This window comes from Vulpes vulpes, chromosome 3 (genome assembly GCF_048418805.1).
Source record: "Vulpes vulpes isolate BD-2025 chromosome 3, VulVul3, whole genome shotgun sequence".
In the NCBI taxonomy this organism is placed as follows: Eukaryota; Metazoa; Chordata; class Mammalia; order Carnivora; family Canidae; genus Vulpes; species Vulpes vulpes.
In genome coordinates, this window is record NC_132782.1 from 23,334,966 (window position 1) to 23,358,590 (window position 23,625).

Genomic DNA, 23,625 nt, shown 5'->3' on the forward strand with positions numbered 1-23,625 from the left:
AGAGATGAACTTATCTGATTGATTAACTCATAATCATCCACTATAAGTCGACTGTGCCCAGTTTACAGGTATGTCTTGAAGTAAAGGTCCAAAGCCTAGGTATTAAATCACCCTATGGGTTGCTATATTTAGAGGCCCTGGGGCAGTACCAAACCCTGTACATGTGACAATAAAACACAGGGACACACTTAGGCCATTTAATTAATGAATGTGGGGGACTGCAATTTGATTTTTAGTACACATGATTCAGTGAAAAAGTCATCTTTAAGGGGTTCTATAACATCAGAGTTAGATTCTTCATCTCCTGGCTCTAACCAGAGTCCATACTTCCCTTGGTCAAGTTGGCTCTGAATTGGCAGTAAGACAAGGAGCGACAGTTGTCTGAGTTCCTGCTGTGTTGTCCACCACCACCAAATTAGCTTGAGTCTCAATCTCTAGGGAATGTGGCACCACAGCTGCTGCCATATTTGGAATCTCCCTGGACCCAGGCATCAGAACAAGGCTCAAATTCCCAAGTTTCTGGATCGATAACAGGTGGAAAGTCAATTTAGACAGAGACATGGGTATTTAAGGTCCTCTCCTGTGAAGTCTACTAATTCTACTTAAGTCAGGCATATGGGTCCACTGTATCAGATGAAGACATCATTGAAAATGGGCATCGACATTGATTAGCATTAATGTCATTGAAATAGTTTTTGCTATATGTCCCAGCTACAGATAAGCAATTTTTTCTTTAGTCAAACAGCAGCTTCCTGATTTTATTCCTCTTTGAAAATAGGAAATAGGTACCAAGCCATTGTATCCACTCTGCAGAGGACTTCCATGTGTATGTTTTATTTTATTCAGAATGACCATGTCCTTTGTACTGACCTTGTTTGCTAAAGTATGATAGTGACAATTTATCCCTGGAAATCCCTAAGACATCATTTTTGGTATTTGCCTGCTGTCTTCATGTCGTATAATACCACATTACCTGAATTTCATGCAAACTGGAGACCTGCACAGAACCATGTTAAAATAAGGACACAACCCCAATATGCACACAGTTCTGTTCCGTGCAAAGCAAGAACTGCCCTTGTGTGTCCGTACTCAGGGCTGGCATGGCGGGTAGGATGACACAGCAAGTGTCTGCAGCCGGGGACAGGAATGGTTGCTGAGCAATAGTGAACTACAGCTTCATGCTGTTTGCTTACAAGACCTAATGTGGAACCTAAGAGAAGCCAAGGGAGACACACTGCTATCCTCCCACCATGCCCCCATGTGCAGGTGCTGTGCCATCTAGTATCACCAAGGAAAGGGTTGTATCTAAGTAGTAGGCAAGGTAGGACACATTCAAGAGACTACCTTCTTGAGGTGGCCCTCCACTGAGGCAGTTAGTTGCTGTTTCCTAAGAGCAAATTCTTTGTGCGCCGAACACTGTTGGGTCAGATGGTCCACTCGTCTCTGAATGCATCCCATCATCTCATGGACTCCGGTTACCGGAGAGCTGAATGGAAGGAGTCAGCTGTTAGTTCACTCTGCCCTGAGAGAGAAGCCCCGGGAGTAGGGAACATTTCAAAGTGAATCTCTTAAGTGGTAGGGATGAGTTGATAAAAGTTATCAGGCTTCAGGCTTTAGGATAACAGAAGTTAAGTAAAACCAAATTATCTTCCCTTGTTTAAATCACTCAGTCCTGAGGGAAAAGAGGAGTTACGGGTTTTTGCAACCAGGTCTGATCTTCTTTTCTAAAGGTTTACTTTGTCGTATTTCTCTCTAAGATATTTTGACAACCCTATGGCAAAAAGCACAGTGTGTTTGCCAAGAGTTCTCCTGGGGGTGTTATTTAAAGGATTCATTTATCTAAACATGCTCTTTGAATAGAAATGTGGATCAGCCAATTAACAAACCATTTACTAATCCAATAGGGTAAAATATTTATGTAACACTAAATTCCTTGTTCTCAATGATGAGGAATGCTCAAGGCTATATTCATTTAGTGAAAACCAAGTTATCACCAGTAATTAGGAATCTAATGTACTTGTTCATAAAAAAGAGACTAAGCCTCACATTGTCATTTTTCACCTTTCATGAGAAAAGTGACACGAAAGCTTGTAAAATGCACATGCCTTTAGAACAACGAATGATCTTAGAGTTGGATCCCATTTGCTCTAGTCGGAAGATAAATGAGCAGGTTTTCTAACCATGTCCAACTTAGGCTTAGCAGCAATGCCAGACAATGGAGAAAGACTGCTGGTGGAAAGGGCACCTTTTAATTTGTCAACCCACCCCTAAGACAGAGCCTCTCCTACTATGTAAGAAATTGATGCCTTTAATTTTGCGTCAGTCATTTCCTTCCAATACTAATAAAGATTAACACGATAACTCTGAAGTTTAATTACCCAGAGTTAAAGAAAAAATCTTGGAGGGAGGTATAGATTTCCGTGATTTTACCTCAAATAATTAATTTATGACTCGGTAAAAACGAATTTAATTAGTAATGAAATGAGGGCAAGATCCCATACAATCGAGAGGTAAAGTAACTTCACAGGAATGACAATAAAGCTGCCAAAGTGGTGAGAGTTCATCAGGCAGCTTGAGAATCTTGTTGGATGTGCATGGGATGCCTGTGTGTCTTGTGGGTACCACTGGAGCCCCAGAGAAGTTTAACTGGGAAGAAAAAAAATTAACCCCCTGGGAGGAATCTTATTCCTGATGCAGAATGTTCCACAGATGCTACGCTTAAAACAATCAGTTTCGCATTGTAATAACTTAGGAATGGTGAAGAGTATAATCAAGAAATCAGGAGAGTTGTATAGAAATAATTCTAGTGCTACTTAGGTATACAGATTTTGTAAATAAAAGCAGTGTATTGGTAATACCAACCGTATTTTGGTTAGGTTTTAGACTTTGGGAGATTATAGACTAAAAAAGCACTTAAAAGCCCACTTGTCCTGTATAAGTTCCGAGTTCTCTGTAAAATATGCAAATCTGGAATGAGAAAGACCCATAACAAAGAAAAGCGAAGTAGCAGCAATGTGGAAAGAAGGCACAGGGAACAGTTTGTGGAAGTAAATGTCTACCCAAAGAGACTCATAATCCTAGGAATTCAACTGAGGGTTGCTGGAGGGGAAGGTGGGCTGGGGGACGGGGCAACTGGGTGATGGGCATTAAGGAGGGCACGTGATGAGATGAGCCCTGGGTGTCACAGAAGAATGATGAATCACTGACCTCTACCTCTGAATCCAATAATACATTATATGGTAATTCACTGAATTTAAATAAAAATTTTTAAAAAGAAAATAAATGTGCCCACCTTTTCCAAAAATGATGACTGAGCGCTCGCTGTGACAAGGCAGCATTTTTAACATTTTGCGTTGTCTCTTTTCTAATGCTCACAACTACCCTATCACCTGGGTATAACTGTCATCTCCATTTTGCAGATGAGCAAACTGAGGGAAAGGCTCAGTAACTTGCTCGGGTCACTGTCACTAAGTGGCGGGGCCGGGATTTGAACCGGTCCATCTGATCTCAGGGTCCACGCTCTTGACATATGATGGCATGGGACGGCATTCGTCCTCTAAAATTTCATCTTCCCTCCAGTGGATTATTAGTGGAAACAGGATTAGCCTGGCTGGCGTGTTCTTTCGAAACTGGCTTCTCCAAGAGCCAATATATCGGCTGTAGTTTGCGGAGGGGCCACTAGAGGGACACTTGTCCCAGTTCCCGTTTTAGAGGATTCTCCAGCACAGAGACTAGAATGGGCCAAGGAAACCACAGCAAGCATTCCTTCTGTGAAAATATAGCTCGTTAGCAACTTGCAATCTTAATTAATTAATTAATTAATTTTTAAAAAATATTATTTATTTATTCATGAGAGGCACACAGAGAGAGGCAGAGACACAGGCCAAGGGAGAAGCAGGGCGTCCCACAACCTTAATTTCGATGACTCACAACCAAGCAAATGCGATCTGTGTCTTTGGAAGGACAATTCATTTTCGATTTTTCAATGACCCGGGAGATTGGGTCTCATTTTGTGGTGATTTGTGCCTTACGGTATATATCTTTTGCACCGTAAATTCTTTTTTCTTTTTTCTTTTTAATGGGAGGGGGGTTTGGAGTGGCAGAGGGAGAAGGAGAAAGAGAATATACTGGAACCCGATGCAGGGCTCAGTCTCACAGCCCCGAGACCGTGACCTGAGCCAACACCAAGGGCGGGCCCTTAACCCATTGAGCCACCTGGGCACCCCGCGTTGCAGGTTCTTTAAGGGAAAGGACAACATTCTTTTCACCCATATGTCCTCTGTAGCCCTGAGCACATGGGCTTGTTTGTGGGTCAATGCCTATTCTCAGGTTAGATAAAATACATAGTTTAGTCTAAATGTAAGGGGAAAAAAGACATAGATTTAAGAACAACAGCATATGCATAGATACTGTATAAAAATGTCCCTTGTTGGGGTGCCCAGAAGGCTCAGGGTTTGAGGGTCTGCCTTCGGCTCAGGTCATGACCCCGGGGAGTCCTGGGTCAGGCTCCCTGCATGGAGCCTGCTTCTCCCTCTGCCTGGGTCTCTGCCTCTCTCTCTCTCTCTCTGTGTCTCTCATGAGTAAATAAATAAAATCTTTTAAAAACAATGTCCCTGGTGAAGTCTCCAGTAGGTGTTAGGCTCTAAGGACTTTGGGCCTGTTACCTGCACCCGATAACAGGAGTTTCAAGCTGCCCCAGGACCAAGCGACCTCCTCTTGGACGCTTGGTGGCCCCTAGATGAGGCCTGGATGGCGCCCTGCTCTCACCTGGGGCCAAGCCCTTCCTCAGCACTGAGGGGCCCTGGAGTCCCTGGCCCCCCACCGGCTCTGCTGGGGGTCTGTCAGATGGGGGCTCATGTCTTCCCTGCCCCAGAGCCCAGGGCACATGCCTATCACAGCTCTGAGCCCAGGCCTCTCCCTCCCTCCCTCAGCTCCTTCTGACTGAAAACCTGGGGCGCAGGTTCCGTCCAGCCCTGATTTCATCAGTGTCGTTAGGAACATTAAACAGTGATTCCAGACTTTTCTTTTGAACATTCCAGAACACTTTGAAGCACGTACGGCATGCACATTGGCAGTTTCCTCAGAGCCTAGGAAGCAGATGGTTTGATCAAAGCAGAGACAGGAGCTCCTGTCTGCCAGCAGCTCCTTGGCGCCCTGCAGACGGCCTGCCCACTTTCCAGCAGCCACTCAGGAAGGGGGCTCCTTCCAGGGGGCCTCACCAAGTGGTAGGCCCAGGCCCAGGGGCGGCCTGAGCTCGGGCGCCCTGCCCTTGACCCTGCCGCCCGCTTGGGCGCTGCCCCACGAGGGGACAGGGCTCCGGGGGCTCCGGGCCTCAGGGTCCTGCATGGCAGGTCCTGGCCACTCTGGCCTGCTCCCCCCGAGGGAACTAGATGCAGGGCTGCGCCCCCCCATTCCTGCTGTCCACGTTCACTTTCCCAAGCATCCCAGATTCTCAGCTGTGACAGGCTCTGAGGGCTGCTTTGGCCATTTGTTGGAACCCCTGTCATGGGAGCACCCCCCCCCCCCCCATTCACTGAGCCAGTGGAGGAGAGGGAAAGGGGGGGAAACGCTTGCCTTTTTTTTTTTTTTCCTAAAGAGCAGAGACATAGTGACTCCTGGCTCAGAAATAGATGGTTCTAGTTGCAGAGTGGAAGCAGTTGCCCCATCTCTGCATCTGTTGCAAATTGGGGCTGCGAGAGGGGAGCACATCCCCATGTTAATGTGTTCTCATGATTCTTTCCCGAGGACAGCAAGTTGCTTTCAAACCTTTCATAAATTACTATTGGCAGCCCATCTGGATCAGGAGCTCAACCAGATGGGAAGCACTTGACAGCTTACTCTCTCATCCGAAGGAATCAGCTGATCATAGTTTTCTTTTTGTCTATGAACAAATCATACTCTAAAAATGGGGGAAAATATTTTCCTTGCCTTTGGCTTACTGCTTCTTTTGACAGGGACCCAAACACTATCCCTTCATGGTTATGACCTCCAGTTTGGAGGAAATAATGGCTACTCTCTCATTTTCATCCCTACTTTCAAAAGGGTGCCACTCATACTTTAGAAGTGAAATGTATGTTTCTACAAAGTTTTTCTCTAACTTAACCTACACACATCCCGAATCCCTTGTCACCCAAAAGTAGTAAGTGGGACTGAAGCTGCAGGTGTCCTGGGTTCTGGTCCACATGCACGGCAGAGATGGCCAGAGGCTCCACTCCCAGGAGGATGCAGACAGCAAAGCATGTCCTGCACCAAGGGTACCACAGTGAGCAGTCCACGGAAACCAGTAACAGGGAGGGCACTCTCCCTCCTTGCAAAAGAAGGTTGGAAAACACTATAGCCAACGGCTACTGGGGATAAGAAATCAAACACATTGGGGCAGTCAGGAACCCCACCCCACCTCCTGCATCTCTGGGAGCCAGTGTCTCCATGGGTGACCCTGATTAAGTAGTACAAGCTGGACTGGACGCCGAGTTCATGCTGACGTCACGGCAAGGCTGTTAAGGAGGGAAGAGGAGAGAACAAAGCAGGGAAAATAAGCGGAAGAGCAAGCACCTCCCCACTCCAGATGAGAGTACAATCTAAAATTTCAAAACACATGAAGAATATAAATCTAAAGAAAAGGCAACTCAATGATTGAGAGACAAATGTACTCTCTCTGAAACGAAAGCCACGTAGAGCAATCTGAAAACTACCTTTACATAATCACACCTGAGATCATTAGAAAGACAAAGAAAAACCCAACACCCATAATCAAAGAACGTGAAACTGAAACAAAAAGTCAGAAATAAAACAAAAGTAGGTGTAAAAAAAATGAATTAGAAATCTCAGAAATGAAATGAAATCAATATGGTTATGGAAAAAAAAAAAAAAAAACAACCAAAGAGCAAACCAGTGTGAGGGATTCCCTGAGTTGATGGAATGACAAGTTGGGAAGGCGGTTCGGGGTTCTGAAAGGCAGACCCAGAGGCTCCAACATTCTCTACCACCAGTTAGAGAAGAGAAAAGAGAGAACAGAAAATCAATACTTAAAGAGATAATTGCTAAAATTTTTCCATGATCGATGACATAAATCCTCAGATAAAAAGGGCACAGCAGGAACTAACAGATATTCTCATTTAAGATAACTTAGAAAATATGAAATAACATTTTAATGTATTTCTTTCCAAAAAGGTTTTCCTCTTTGCAGTCCTCTCCTCCCTCCAAAGTGAGGATGATGCTTTCTACGCAATCTGGATCCTGACATTATATGGTGAGGACACTCAGTTTTCAAGTAATCCTCAAAAATACACTTTCCATATTAACTTAGAATATTCTATAATGTCCTGCCCTTAAACTATTCAAACACTTCGCTATTTTCTAGGACTTCTTAGGGGGTTTTCAGGTTTGCACTATTACAAACAGCACCGTGATGAGCATTTTATTCATAAATAAGTCCACTCACTTCTCTCCTTAGCCCTTTTCTGTTTTATTTTATTTTCCTCTCTAACCTGAGAGAACTTCTCTTCAGTTATCCAGCGCACAGATTTCTGCCCCTATCATCAGGCTTCCTCTCTAGACTACAGCTCCAGACCTTCTCACTCTGGGAAGCTTGCTGCTTCACATTCTGACATCCACATCATAAATGAGTTAGTTCATATGGTAGCGAGTGACTCCTAGATATTTTACAGGAACCTAATCTGATTATTCCTAGATTTAAGGGAAAGTGTGAATCTTGCATATTTTCCATACTAACAGTTTCAGAATTACAAAAGCATGCCCAATGTTACCAGGCCCAGGTTGCAGGTATATTTACTCATCCTCTAAAAAGAACAACCTCATATACACTTGAAAATATTTGGGTAGTGGCTGAGGTAACAGCTATTGTGAGAACTCAATTTTGTAATATCCCAAATTTCAGTACCTGACATTTGCCATCTAAATGCATCATCAAACCTTTCCTTCTTTAATTTATTTAAAGTCCTTAAATCCTTGGCAGGACTCCTCTAAAACGCAACCATAGATAACTCAATCAGGCAAAGAGAATTTCTGTTTTTGTTTCTTCATTTTGTTGGAGGGCAGAGACCGCTTTTGTTTTCCACTTAGGATCTTTTAAAACATTTTTTACTATGATAAAAGCTTTCTTTTAATATCATATCAGCTCCGTGACATTTCAAATCAAGCCATCTAGTTTGTAAATATAAAGATAAGGAACATAAAAAACATAAAAAGGTTAACCTACATGGTTAACCTTGTGGGCCGACCTCAGAACAGTGTTGTGAGCTGGAAGAGGAGGCGACACTGTTCCAAGTTAAACGACTCAGGGATGACTCAGAACACCTCAGATTGAAAAGTGAAGCCATGAGATAGAGCTGACCAACACAAAGGAATTCAGAAGGTATTGTATGGTTGATATTGATTCTGTTCATCTTGGCTGGATATAGGGCCTTCATCCATCTTAGATTATCAAAGTCAACAATGGTCTTCTTAAGTCCTTGACCTATCCTGGTCATGGAAGCTAGGGATTATGTCTCTCTTCTCTGGAGAGGTGGCCCCAACACCCGCTGTCCCCATGGCTTCCTCATGCCTAGAGCACACTTCCTTGTTGTGTCATTCGCTGACTAGCCATTGGCAAGGTTCTGGGGATTTGGGGCCAGGTTTACATATCTTTGACAAACCCTGAAGCCTGGTGCTGGTATGTCATGTGGGATGCCTATTCATATGTTCAATAACTGTTTAAATAAACTGAAAGAAAGAAAAACGTTGCAGGGAAGGAGACACTTAAGTTGAAACTCATAGATAGAGTACCTTTTAAGCATGTCGGAATTAAAAAATTAAAAGTTAAAAAAAAAAAAGGAATCCATGTGACCAGGCTCCTTATTACTGATGAAAGTGGAATGAAAGGGGCAGAGAGGGAGCTAGCCAGCTAGCTAGTGGTTCAGACCTGCATTCCCATACTCACTTACCCCTTATCACTGCGTGACAGGTGCTCAGGGAAGTTACTGAACCTAGCTTCCTCGCCTGCAAAACAGGCAATGATCATAGTAGTACCCACATCACAGGGTCATTTTAAGGATGAAACTTTTTAATGTATATAAAGCACACAAGTGTTTGCCATTGTTGCTAATGAGTGTATGAATTGTCTGACTTTCACCTCCTCTGATCTTGTCTAATGCTTTTCTCTCCTGTCACCTTCTCCCTTCACACTGTTCTCCCTTCTGTTACATCTTTGCTGTCATTCAGCCAGGTCCATTCATCTCCCAGCCATTTGCAGGGTAGCTCCTTCTCCTCGAAGAACCTTTCCCTGACTACAATGTCCACAATGGTCCCCTCCCCACAGTGACTCTTTATCCCACTTCACATTTATGGTACCTGTTGCTTGTAAGAGCATCTCATTTATTGATTTAACCGTTGGTTGGCTATTTCTTCCCACTAAAATAAAAACAGAATGAGGGCAAACACTTCCCCTGCTGCATTGGATGCATGGGACCACCCTATTTATAAAAAGATGCTCAATAATATGTTTGAAATACATAAATGAATAAATGGATGAATGCTTGTCCTGCCTAAAGTTCATCACCATTCACAATATCAAACAACAGAAGTAGTGGGAGCCAACACAAATGAAAACTGTGATAAGAAAATGCAAAATCCTAACAAACTCCTGCTTTTATGAAATATAAAAATATGAAGATTAACATTAAATAAGTAATAATACGTCTTAGATCAAAACAGACAATACTTAAGGTTATACCACAGCGAAGTGTAGTGAAGGTGAGGCTTATAAGCTTAAATTCAGCATAGCAAGGTAGGATGAAAACTGGTACAGTAGTCTCATGCAAAAGATAGAGACTGAGTCAAAACTGAAGCAAGTGTACTTGCAGATCTTGTTAATTTTAGCAAACAGGAAAACACAAATGGAGTTGCACAAGACGGCCTTGTATGTTTTTGAGTTTTCTGAATTGTGAGCTACACAGGGAGAAATGAAGAGGTCCCTTGATTTTGTCCAATTATGGAAAACTTCACCCTCATACAAAGCCTCCACCCCAGGACTTCCAATCCCCACAGTTTCCTGTGGCTTAATGAATGCAGAATTCTGCTTGGGTAGCAGGCCCCCTTTGGCCTGTCTTTAGACTTGCTGCTCAAAGATGATGCCAAGCGAAGCTTAGGAGGAGGTGAGGGGGGCTGGAAGCCAGGAATATTGACTTCACTGCAGGTCTAAGTTTGATCATTATTAGATGCAGGACCTTGCATCATAACCAAGTAAAAATAAATGCGCTAAAATGTCTTTAAAGTTAAAGTGCAGTTAGGTTAGATGACAGATATTATACTTCAGGAAGATAATAAATTGTTTAGCAATGATTCCGAATTATCATCCGATTACAAGGAGAAGATAGAAAAGCAAGGAAACATGTAAACAGCCATTATTTATTTTGTGAGGCTGCTCCAACTTCAAAGGTGTTTGATTCCAGATCCAGTGCGGATCTGTTCCTAATAAGGTAATAGTTACAGAAAAGTAACGACAAAGGTCTCAGATTCACTGCGAAGCATCATCTCACACAAATGTGAACTTCTGAAGCCCTATTTATTGACTAACAGGGGGGAAAAATAGATCTAAAAGGTCTTTGAAATTCCTATCTGCCCCAGCACTAAATTTTTTTTTATTACCTTAAGATAAATGCTTCTCTGCCCTATTTCAAATTTAACCTTCCCCAGTTTGTGAAAATGAATATAGTGTGGTGCAGCTGACTCTACTGTGATTATCTGAAATAACAGTGTGACTCTTCATATTTTCCTTTTAAAAGCTCTTTGTAAAGAAGGTAAAACAAAGAAACAAGCAAGAAAACAAAACAAAACAAAAAACCCTTCCATTCTACAGATGAGAAAACAGGTTCAGAAAAGTTAAGTTTAAAAGTCATGGCTTTGTTTTGGCCCTAAGAATGCATGAATAAAGCTGCGTTGATCCTAAATCTTAAGTTTCTTGTCCACACCAGTTTTCAAGTGTCTCATAATGAGGGCCTTAGTAGTTCATGGCTTCGCGGTGCAGCTGACATTCGGAAGCCTAGGAAGCCACTGCAATGTTCAGTGACATGTACTTTGCATGTTGAAATGGGCAGTATGTTTATTCCCATGGCCAATGTTCTAAATTCCACCTTCACTTCAGCAGTGGCTGCAACCTGAAATCTCCTTCTTCGGTTCTGCCTCTTTCCTATGATGGTGACCCACACTGTTGAACAGCTGAATCACTGAATAAGGAAAGGAAGCAAGACTCAAATGTGATGCATGGGATTGAGGCCTGTAGCTATGTGTGGCTTTAGTTTGCCACTGAGATTCTCATGCATTTCAATTCAGTTTTTAATGGATTTCTATTCTACATCTACCTTCTGAATCAAAAATGTCCTTTGCCAAATAACAATTTCACTTTACCTTCAGTTCCTCCTGCGAAATGGAAAATAGTATTGATTTGTAAAATATTGTGAGATCTCAGGGCAACCAAATACCTTGGAACTACTATGAAAGCTCATATATCTAGGATGTTGATAGAAACCATACTGCTAATTATTTTTTTTAATACAATTACCTAACAATTTTAATTCAAGATTCTTGAAATGCTCCCTAACTATTGCTTCTTCTATTAGGATTTAATCTGTAACCTAAAGGAAAGACTAAAAAGACTAAGACTAAAAAGAACCAAGAAGGCAAAAAAGAATGAGAATAGCTAAGTAAATAAACATGTCAACCACAACAAAGTGATTCGCCAAAAGCAGTTGCTAAAACCCTGAAAATAGAATGTAATATACAATATAAGCACTTCTCCTTATATTTAAATATTGAAGATAAAACATTACTAATCAGAGCAAATAGGATGAACTTGAAGAGTAATAAATTGTGACCAGCTTTCCAACTCCAGGAGCTAAGTATCAACACTGAATAGGGAACTTTTTCTGGCCAGAAGCAGGGACTAGATTGACCCTCATGCCTGAAATGACAGAAGAACAGACAAAGCATATGAGACAATAATTCTGAGATGTTGAGAAACAGGTAGCCCAGGATGGTGATCCCTGAGAGAAGGGAAGTAAATGATCACATCAGCTTACTGCCTGAGAGGCAACTTCCAGACCAAAACTCAGGGCAGTGGGACCCAGAGAAAGCCCAGAGGTCTTGCTGGGTTGAAAAGACAGGGTTCACACTCAGGGAGGCAGGGGCACGTAGAATTTCTGGGGCAGTAAACCAAAGACAGACTTCCAAAGATTTAGTGAAGAGACTTTGGCTGCCTCCTAATCTACCCAGCGCAGGAAAGGAAATTGCCCAAAGCCATGGAAAGTACCACCATGGAAAGTACCACCAATAAAGAGTAGCCTAAGCAGAGTATCTGTACTTTGAGACTCACTTGCAAACATGGGACCATTTCCTAATTCCAACTGGAGACCTCACTACTTCATCCAATCATCCCATGACTCAGATCGGTGTCTGGCATGTACCCTGGGCCCAGGCACTCCATAGGATAGCTCCTGCATGATGCAAGACACGTATACATACATTCTGGAAGACTGGACCTTTAAGCTGGGGAGGAGAATAAGGAGTGTTCCCACACTTTGCATTAGATGAGGGCGGGCTGGGGCTCCTGGAGCAGAGCAGACACACCCTTATCTGATAGATGGTTTGGGCTAAAGTAAAGAAATTCAGTAGCTACAGTTATTAGTTTTTAAAAGAGAAGAAGCATTTGCCTTTTTCGTAGCCTCAGCTGTTTGGGTCCTGTAGGAAGACCCTGGATTATTTCTGATCTTGGCTTCACATAGTCCCATGGCAACCATCACAAGTCCTGGCTAAATCTCTCTGTCCAGATTCAGACTGTCTTCTGAAAAGGAAATTCTCTAAACCCAAACTGACCAAATGAACACTTTTAAACACAGCTAAAATAGAGCAGAATGAAGATCTAAAGAGAAATAAAGTTTAAAAAGAGGTAGAATAAATAAGAGAAATAAAAGTAATTTTACCACACTTGACCTATTTAATCATTCTTCAAATTTAATCTCTGAGTTTCAAGAAGATTATTGATGCAGAAGATAAACAACTAGGTTTATCTCATTTGCACAAATCTTTTTGCCTCCTTCTGTCAAAATGTAAGCCCTGCCTTCATGTCTTCCTAGATAATATATATTCCACCATCTGCCCCAGCATCTCCCTTTTGTCCTCCAATCCTATTATTTTTCATATGTTCCCACTGCATCTTCTTTCTGTTTCTCAAGGTCCTTCTCTCTCCTCATTTCTACCCAGATCTAAATCCACACAGATACACTCAGCAAATGTGCTAATAAAAACCTGCCCTAGCACACTGGTTAAGAGTGCGGGGTCTAGGGCCTGTGTGCTTGATGTCAAATTCTGATTCTGCTATAACTGGCTGTGTGACCTTTTGCAAGTTACTTAGCCTCTCTGTGTCTTAGTTATTTATAAAAGAGAATATTAATAGTTCAATGGTCCCTTCTTTATCTGCAGATTTGTTTTCTCTGTGATTTCAGTTACCTATGATCACCCACGGTCCAGAAAATGATCCTTCTCCTGACATACTGTCGAAGGTCAATAGCAGCCTAATACTATGTCACCAAGCCTATGTCATTCACCTCATTTCATCTCACTATGTAAGCATTTATCAGCTCATGTCACAAGAAAGGTAAATACACTACAATAATACATTTTGAGAGAGAGAAATCACATTCACATAACTTTTATTACAATAAACTATTATAATTGTTCCATTTAATTTTCAGTGATCATCGTTTATCTCTTACTGTGCCTAATTTATAAATTAAACTTTTATCACAGGTATGTATGTATAGGGAAAAACATGGTATATATACAGGGTTTGATACTATCTGCAGTTTCAGTCATCCACTGGGGGGACTTAACTCTCCCATGGATAAGGGAGGACTACTCTTGTGTGTCTTGTAGTCTTTGTGAGGATTAATAACATAATGTTCCTAAGCCTTTTGGCACAGTGCTTGGCACTCTCAGTTTTTAAAAAAGTGAGCTGTTGTTATTGTTAATAATGTCACCTTTTATTTAAGGTTTTGCTCGGTAAACCACCAAGGTCATAAATGAAATGGAATTCTGGTACTCTATTTTTTTTCCAGAAAGGAAAAAAGGAACAGGGTAGACTCGATGTTCATGAATTAAAAAGGAGAAGGAAACCCCGCAGGGGTGCTGCACTATGAAAAGCATTGAGAATTAAGTTCTGTTTTTAGTTTTGTCCTTTCTTTCTCTCCATTTCAGAAACTTATAGAAAAAAAAGAAAGAAAGAAAAAACGCTTTAGCATCTTCAGGTCCTCAGGCTCAGAATAGGGACTCACTTCTGGATGAGCAGTGCTGTGTTCAGAATCACTGGTGACCAAAATTCAATAGATCCTTTTAAGCCATGTCATAATGCAGCAAAACATCAGAAGCAGAAAAAAAAAATTGTGCATCTTACTTCTTTAACAGGTTGTGGAAACCATGAAAAAGCTTGTTACACTGAGGAAGAAATAGACTTACTCACCTACAGGAGTCTACTTGGCTGATTAAGGCTTGTCCCTTTTGCAAAGCATCAGCTGTGCAGTCTTTAATTTCTCTATGTAATTCCTCATGCCTCGATGCCAAGACAGGCAGACTTAAACCTTCTGATTTAAGGAGCTTAAGGTAAGCTTCGACTCTCCCAAGTACATCAAATGCCTGCCAAGGAAAACATAACTTTCATTTTCTGCTTTTCTAGTTTAAAATTTACATCAATGTGTACATGAAATACTAGAGATTAAACCAGCCTATTCAATTTATTAGTTTGATCATAACCAAAACAACAATCTTAGTCTAAGAAAACAGCTGTATAGTTTTAAGGCTCCATGTAGGGAAATTGATCATAACTTAGCTCGGCATATATAAGTGTCAACACCATAAAGTCAGCAAAATAGTTTACATTGAGAATGCACCTATACAACACAGCGATAACTGCGTAGAACTCAGAGAGCCAGGTTTACTTTTTGCACGTTCTGTACTGTATACAAATAATGGAGGACATATTTTAAAAATGGTATTCAGACTTTCACAACCTGAACGTCCTGTAATGCTCCTAAAAGGAAATTGCCCAGTAAATTGCACCTTGAGTCATTACAGAGAAATATTCAAGAAATGACTAATATGCTTTCATCCCTTGTCTTTCTAAGTATAAGACCTTCTACCTGTTACATCCAAGACACCCATCTGTCTACAAAGATTATAATTTGATTCTGAAGCTGTGCAAAGACTAAGGCCAAGGTAATATTTCGCTTCCGACACACAAAATAGGTCCATGTAGGAAAAACACATCTTGCAAACCAAGATATCGTCTTAAGAGATGTTTTTTCAAATTCCTTTATTTTCTTTATTTAGCAGATCAACAACCAAATGTGGGGGATTAAGTCTAGGGAGTTAACAGAGAGTAGAGAGGCACTATCCTTTTGTCCATTAAGGCCTAGTGGATATTAAGATGGAGGAGTATATGATATAAAGGCAGTAAAAGAGGACCATGGCAACACGAGGAAAACAGAAAGAGAGCAAAGTGCATTGGTGTCCATAGGTGTCTTGGTAGCCTATTTCTGACCTTGGGTCTGGAGAACAGAAGATGAATTAGGTAACTTAAGGAAAACGTGCATGGCAAAGGAGTTCTTGGCATGTTGCTCTTTGGCACTAGTGGAAGAAGCCACCCAAATGGAATGCCCCATACCAGTCTGGAGAATACTCCTATCTTCATAAGCCTGATGGTGTCACAGTCACCAGGGGCCGTGAAGTCTAGCCTTCCTGGACTGTTGAGTTGGAAGCCAGTGAGCTTGGTAGGGTCCTACCAGGTACAGTAGGAAGACTCCACAGAGGACTCTTGAGCCATGAAAGTGGATGGCCTCATGAGTCTAGTTCCCACTGTGACGTGAAGAGAGACCAGAAGAGCAAGGCTGAGTTGATGCTGAGGGAACACAGTTTAAGCCAAATATAGAGGCGAAGGCGAACTGTGTATAAGTAAGTATCCCTGTACCTGCACCTGGCTGCCATCTAAGGGAGTGAATTTTCATGTCAGAATCGGAATCGAACAGAATTTGAATTACAAGTGAAATTTCTCAAACACTGTCCCATTATTTATATGTCGATATTCTGTAGTCCCATCAGTTTCCTCCTGTCTCCTGAATCTGCTCTTTCTGATTGCTTAAAATATTAAAAAAAAAAAAATCATTCCTATTTATTTGGATGAAAGGAAGTAATAATACCAACTACAGCTTAAGGGAACTGACTTGTGCTCCTTCTATACTCTGTGTTTCATGATTACCTTTCATTCAGCCAATAAACATTTTTGATGTCTGCTGAGTTTCAGGCACATTATCCTTAACAGCCCCGGATGGAAGTGAGAAATTATCTCCATTGTATTGACTGGGGAAACTGAGTCTCAGAGAGATTAAATAAATTGCATAAAGTGATACTTCTACTAAGTGGCAGATCTGGTCTCTGTACTCAGTTTGCCAGGCCCTGAGGCCCTGCTCTTAAACCCTGGCCCACGGAGCCACATGGCAAAAGATTACCAGAGGAGGCTTAAGAAAGAAGGGGCATTTCCAAGAAGCCTGCTCATCTTAGGTGGAAAAAGTAAGATCTTAAAACTTAACTTTTTGTAAATAAGTGTCTACTTTTCCTTCTTATAGGTGAGAAGAGATACAGAGAAAGGTTGAGTGACTTCTCTTACGCTGCACAGGACTGGGAAAGGAAGATAGTTTTATTACAGAAATTTTGAACCTGAAGATTCTTCCTTATTTGATCCTCTCCCTTTTGTTTTCTGTAGTTGGCCACAGTGCTAAATGCGTCAAGATGCTGATGTTGAAAAAGATTATTTGAATCACTTTCTCAATCTTTCCATGACACATTGAAATACCACTTGGCAATAACCACCACTATTTCTGGAATTTTGTTTTTATATTTTAAACTTTTATTGCTTATTTTGAATGAAGTGGAGTCTCATGTTGATCAAAGTTTAGCTTTAAAGTTAGTGCCTAAAACAAAAATCTAGCGCTGTCAAAATTATCATGAACCCCCTTAAATCATGCTTAAAATTTAGTGTATGTGCACAAGTGCTTATAGTAACTCATGCTCACATTGAGGATTGGAGCCATGGAGCTAGACTAAAGGAAGAAATAAAGAGAAAGTGTATATACGACATGTGACAGCATTCACTTCTTTCTTCCCTTAAAAGAAGGAGTTCCCAAAATTCTTTGTGTGAATGGGAGAAAGGATAGACAATTCCAAAGTGCTTTTTCTTCTCTACAAGTTTGATCCCACTCTGTTTTAGCATTAAGCCACTATAACCTTAATACATGTTTGTTGTTGTTTTGAGAATGAAAGATGGGAAAAATGTAGGAAAGTTAGGGCAAGAAGGTGGACATGTAGAAAATATTCAGAAATTATTTTCTCCTGATTACTCTAACTCTTGATTGGACACATCTTTGAAAAGTCACTGAGAAGAGCGGGACCACCTGCTGCGGTCATTCATCCTGCCTGGGCCTTTCCTCCTGCCGCCCCAGTGAACAGCTGCTACTCTCATATCCTCGGGCCCTGGTCTCATCTTCACAGGAGTTAGAGTCCAAAGCTGCATGTACATTAAATGCGTGTGCAAGGGGACTCCATTCCCTTCTTGAACGTTACCATAAAAAGTATTATATCTCAATAATGTGGGAATACATTGAAGGTAAAACAGTCACTAGAAGGAGGAGGTGGCACATCAAGGACCAAGATAACCCATAACTTAGAATTAAAATAGCCAAATTCTCTTCTAGAGTTTTTTTCTCAAAAAGATCAAAGTGTTAGGAAAGTACCTACTTACAAATTATCCCATGTATCACACTTGATAGAATTATGGTGGAAGAAAGGAGGTGAGTGGTTGTGTTCCTTCTTTAGCTCAACAAATATATTTACAAATAAGGTGAGGTGCATACTGTAAGAGAACTTATTCCTTTTTTTTGCTTATTTATTTATTTTTATTTAAATTTAATTTGCCATCATATAGTATAGAGAGTTTATTTTTTTTTATCCATAGTCCAAAACTAACCCTACTGGGAATCATCTAAACACATGGAAATGTTAAATTTAATGATTTTAAGAGGAGTCCTCTTTCAAAAAGATTATACTACCTGTGATTGTCAGAATCCCATGTAAAACTCATTTATCTTATCCCCAAGTAGAATTTGATGAGGAATCCATGTACCAATTCCAGAAATGATCTAAGTAACATTGCTCTCACTTAATCTATTCCCGGAATAGAACCGAATGCTTTTCTATTTACCATATGCAAAAGGAACCTGATATACGGGATCCAGCCTGGAAAGAATCTCTTTGTCTCACACATGGTATAGAGCAAGTTATTTTTAGCAATGACACTATGACTCCCATATAAACTCCTGTGGAATTAATATTTCCTTTGTAGTTTTCTCTTCACACTCCTCTCTTTCTTCAAACTTGGTCAAATACAGATTTTATGACTAGGGGCGAAAACAAGGATATGAGCACAAGGATAATATTTTCTCCCTCTGGATTCTAACTTTTCTTGATGATTTATTTGATAGTGTACCAACCAGTTCTTGTTTGGGTTTTTTTTACGATGCTAATAAAGATTTTTTTTTCATGGAAGGAGCCTCGGTGTCCATCGAAAGATGAATGAATAAAGAAGATGTGGTTTATGTATACAATGGAATATTACTCAGCCATTAGAAATGACAAATACCCACCATTTGCTTCGACGTGGATGGAACTGGAGGGTATTATGCTGAGTGAAATAAGTCAATCGGAGAAGGACAAGCATTATATGGTCTCATGCATTTGGGGAATATAAATAATAGTGAAAGGGAATAGAAGGGAAGGGAGAAGAAATGGGTAGGAAATATCAGAAAGGGAGACAGAACATGAAGACTCCTAACTCTGGGAAACGAACTAGGGGTGGTGGAAGGGGAGGAGGGCGGGAGGTGGGGGTGAATGGGTGACAGGCACTGAGGGGGGCACTTGACAGGATGAGCACTGGGTGTTATTCTGTATGTTGGCAAATTGAACACCAATAAAAAATAAATTTATTATTAAAAAAAAGAATAAAAAAAATTAAAAAAAAAGAATAACTGATGCAAAAAAAGAAAAAAAAAAGGATTTTTTTTCCTCCATTGTTAAGTACAAGATCCAAAGTGGGGCTGGACCAAATCAAATAGACATGGTAGCAGGACATAGCACATTCTACTCTTTTAAAAATAATTAGTGAGATTTATAAATTAAGCAAGAACCATGAGTCACCCAGAATAATTGTATCACACTATTTCACAAAGATGCTTGAGATGTAGTATTGTTTGCTGCTAGACTAACTTATTTAAAGGGAATCAACATTAAAAACAAACAAATATGAACAGTGTAGAACCTTGAAATTTTCCTTTCATGAGTTCCAAGGCTGAAAAATGAGTTTGGTTGGAACTTTGGACAAATTACCAAGGTCACAAAACTCAGCTTCTCATTAGAGAATCCCACTGTCTGCAGAGATTTCTTCGGGGTTCAGTTTCATCAAGACGGAGAGCCTTCATTTCCTTTCCTAAACACCACCTGAGATAATTTCTTGTGACTCCTGGTTTGGAGAGCTGATACTTGATTCAGATCCCGTCCAAATCTGCCCCAGCTCTCAAATGCCAGAAAGGCGAGAGCCAAAGGGTGATGTGATTTTCAGCTCCCAGTATTTGCTGCTCCCTACTGGTGTCCCTGCTTATCCCTTGTGTCTCTTAAGGTTCTCTCTGCTGGGCCCCAGCACTCACCCCCCTTCCAAGTCTTAAAAGGTGGCTTTGTGGTGTTAATGAGAGATGTGTAAAATCCTGAGGTCCTCAACCTGGTTTGGGCCTCACAATCTGAAAAGCTGAAAAAAACATTGGAAAGTGAGTTTGGGGTTGAAAATGGCATGTAGCTGATGCATTATATCAACAAGAGTGAAGGAAGTTTATGTATTGACAAACTCTCACCTTTTCTGAGGTAAGCCTATCTTTGAGATGGATAAACTCCACCCACAAGTAGAACCCAGCTAGTCATTGTTTATACTTTCTGGTTTCTTTTATCTAAGTGGACTAGGTTTTAGGATGATTTTGGGAATCATGGAAAGTGTCCCTTTACAATGAGTGAAACATTTGTTTTCCTTCATTTTTTCAACAAACGTTTATTGGACTCTATGGAGCATGTACCGTGGTGCATGCCGGGGACAGGAAAATGAACAGAAGCATTCAAGTCAATGAGAGTGGCCAGTGCAGTATTAAATGCATATATAATAACAAAATAATGGCTAGAGCATAGTAAGTGCTTAATTCTTCTATGCACCAGTCATGTATCAACTCATTTAGATAGCTCAGTGACATACCACCTCACACCAGTGAGAATGGGGAAAATTAACAAGGCAGGCAACCACAAATGTTGGAGAGGATGTGGAGAAAGGGGAACCCTCCTGCACTGTTGGTGGGAATGTGAACTGGTGCAGCCACTCTGGAAAACTGTGTGGAGGCTCCTCAAAGAGTTAAAAATAGACCTGCCCTACGACCCAGCAATTGCACTGCTGGGGATTTACCCCAAAGATACAGATGCAGTGAAACGCTGAGACACCTGCACCCCGATGTTTCTAGCAGCAATGTCCACAATAGCCACACTGTGGAAGGAGCCTCGGTGTCCATCGAAAGATGAATGGATAAAGATGTGCTTTATGTATACAATGGAATATTCCTCAGCCATTAGAAATGACAAATACCCAGCATTTGCTTCGACGTGGATGGAACTGGAGGGTATTATGCTGAGTGAAGTAAGTCAATCGGAGAAGGACAAACATTTTATGGTCTCATTCATTTGAAGAATATAAAAAATAGTGAAAGGGAATAAAGGGGAAAGGAGAAAAAATGAGTGGGAAATATCAGAAAGGGAGACAGAACATAAGAGACTCCTAACTCTGGGAAACGAAGTAGGGGTGGTGGAAGGGGAGGTGGGCGGGGGGTGGGGGTGACTGGGTGACGGGCACTGAGGGGGGCACTTGATGGGATGAGCACTGAGTGTTATTCTATATGTCGGCAAACTGAACACCAATAAAAAATAAATTTATAAAAAAAAATAGCTCAGTGACTTTGTGAGGTGCATAAAGCAGCTTGGCTCCGAAATCTACCATATTGTTTTATTATTTTATTTTATTTTATTTTATTTTATTTTATTTTATTTTATTTTATTTTATTTTTATTTTTATTTTTGTGTGTGTGTGTGTACTCATGCTATTTATTCATTTAGATGCAATGATACATTTACATTGCATATCATGTAAAATACAATCATTGCTGATATACACTTTCACAGAAAAGTGTCATCCTAATAAACACTTAAAAATTTTCACTTAATACTCCACAACTCCATTTATTTATTTATACTCCAACTCTATCCTGAAAAGATTTTTTTTTTGTACATTTATCACCAGTTGCTGGAACTCGTATTCTGAATGGCATTCCCTGAAGTAGATAAGGATTGTTAGAATTTTTAAAGAGAGAAAACTCACGGAGCACCTGGCTGGCTCAGCAGTTGAGCGATCTGCCTTTGGATCAGGGAGTGATCCCGGAGTTCCAGGATCCAGTCTGGCATAGGGCTGCCTGCAGGGAGCCTGATTCTCCCTCTGCCTATGTCTCTGCCTCTCTCCCTTGTGTCTCTTATGAATAAATAAATAAAATCTTAAAAAAAAGAAAATAAGAAAACTCAGGCTTAAACTGTAAATTGACTTATCACATAGCTAGTCATTTGCTCGTTCATTCAATAAAATTTGTTGAACATGAGGTGGTATGCACAGATGACTAAGACACAATCTGTCCCTAGGGAGCACAGAGAAATACTATGGGAATAACGAAAAAAAAGCAGTTAGTGCTCCCTGGAGACTTCTTGGAGGAGGTGGTATGGGTAAGGGTGGTACGTGTGGATCTCTTCATCCAGCATAATTCCCTTCTCAGCTATAACATAGAGATTGAGCTTGAAATCATGTATTAAAGTAATTAAGCTCTCCTGTTTCAAAAGGATCTCATTCCAATGACCTTGGATCGGTGTAATCTCTTATGAAAATATAATGTTTCTAATATTTCACTGCTTCAAATAATTCAAATAATTATTGAGCATCTGCTACTTGAAAGGCACTGCCCTAGGTGTTCTTCTGTCCTGGTGAATGCAAAATAAAATAGACATGTTTCTTATCCTCAAGGAGTTTTAATTCAGCAAAGCAAAGCAAAGAAAGTCTACCCAGGAATGCCTACGATACAAGGAAAACTATATCTGATGCCAATGGAGAGATGTAACAGTTTATAATTGTACGTGGAAGGGAAACCAATAAATACACTCATGACTTGCTTAGAAGTCACTCAACAGCTTTATTGTGAAGGATACTCATGAGTAAGTGACAATAAAACTGAGTGCCTTCATTTTAAGACTAATTAAATATGGGTTGAGTTGTGGGCTCTCATGAGACATGTAAGATGTTAAAGGCATTTCTTGTTTTTGATAACTTTTCTATTATATATAATATTTTGTATTATTTATTTATTATTTATATATTTTTGTTATTATTTATATATATATATGTTGCATATATATGTATATAAAATATTCGCTGTGGTTTAAATAGCCTGTCCTTGAGTTCTAAAACTAAAGGTTTCTAAACCATTGTCTCAGAGGGAATACAGGAGGAGAGTAAATTAAGACATCATTTGCTTCTGTATCAAGAGGCTTGCTTCATGATTTTTAAAAGTCCTCAATATCTCTTCATATTTAAGGATATATTCAGCATAAGATAGAAACTTTTTTTAAAGATAGGAACTTCTTTTTAAAATGTATTTATTTGAGAGAGAGAGAGAGAGAGAGAGAGAGCAAGCACGAGCAAGGGAGGGGCAGAGGGAGAGGGAGAGCAAATCTCAAGCAGACTCTGTGCAGTGTGTGGAGCCTGATGCAGGGCTCGATCTCATAACCCTGAGATCATGACCTGAACTGAAACCAATAAACAGATGCTTAACTGACTGAGCCACCCAGGCATCCCAAGACAGAATCTTCTTAGCATGCTATTCAAGATGTCCCTGATGCCCTGACTGCTTCTACTGCATGTCCCTCATCATTCTGGGCTTATATCCTACATTCTTGGCAAAATGAATTACCTCAGGCTCCCCCAAACAAGGCATAACTCTGTACCACTCAGTCCTCCCCCACCCCTTCTTGCCCCAGCATTTCATACTTAGCTCAGTGCTCATTGTCTCTAGAGAAGCCTTCTTTGACACGTCTTCCCTGGCCCTCTCCTCTGTGTTCCCTAATTCTCTACACTCACTCCAGAAGCTTTGGGCTTCTCCCAAAGTGCACAACACTTCCGTTCCCTTACCTCTCCTCCAAACTAAGACCAAGAGGTCCTGAAGGCAAGGATTATATCTTTAATTGCTTTAGCTAAAGTACATATATGATACATGAAAACATTAGGTAGATGATACATTAGCTGAATGGAAACGTAAATGAATGGAGGGAGTTTAAAAAAAAAAAGATGCATTAGTACTTTGTAAGAAAGAGGGAAATTGTTCTGGAAAGGAGAAATCTGAGACAGGCTGCTTA

At 40.7% G+C, this 23,625-nt stretch overlaps 1 protein-coding gene across 5 annotated transcripts in view; it reads right to left on the reverse strand.

Annotated features, from left to right (window-relative positions):
• Positions 1 to 23,625, reverse strand: part of CCDC141 (coiled-coil domain containing 141) — a 195,568-nt gene that overhangs the window by 66,605 nt on the left and 105,338 nt on the right. For all 5 annotated transcript variants that reach the window (XM_072752066.1, XM_072752067.1, XM_072752068.1 and 2 more), the window contains 2 exons: positions 14,510 to 14,682; positions 1,345 to 1,486 (listed from right to left, as the gene is read on the reverse strand). In XM_072752066.1, coding sequence (XP_072608167.1) covers positions 1,345 to 1,486; positions 14,510 to 14,682 — 315 coding nt within the window. The remainder of the gene's footprint in view (positions 1 to 1,344; positions 1,487 to 14,509; positions 14,683 to 23,625) is intronic.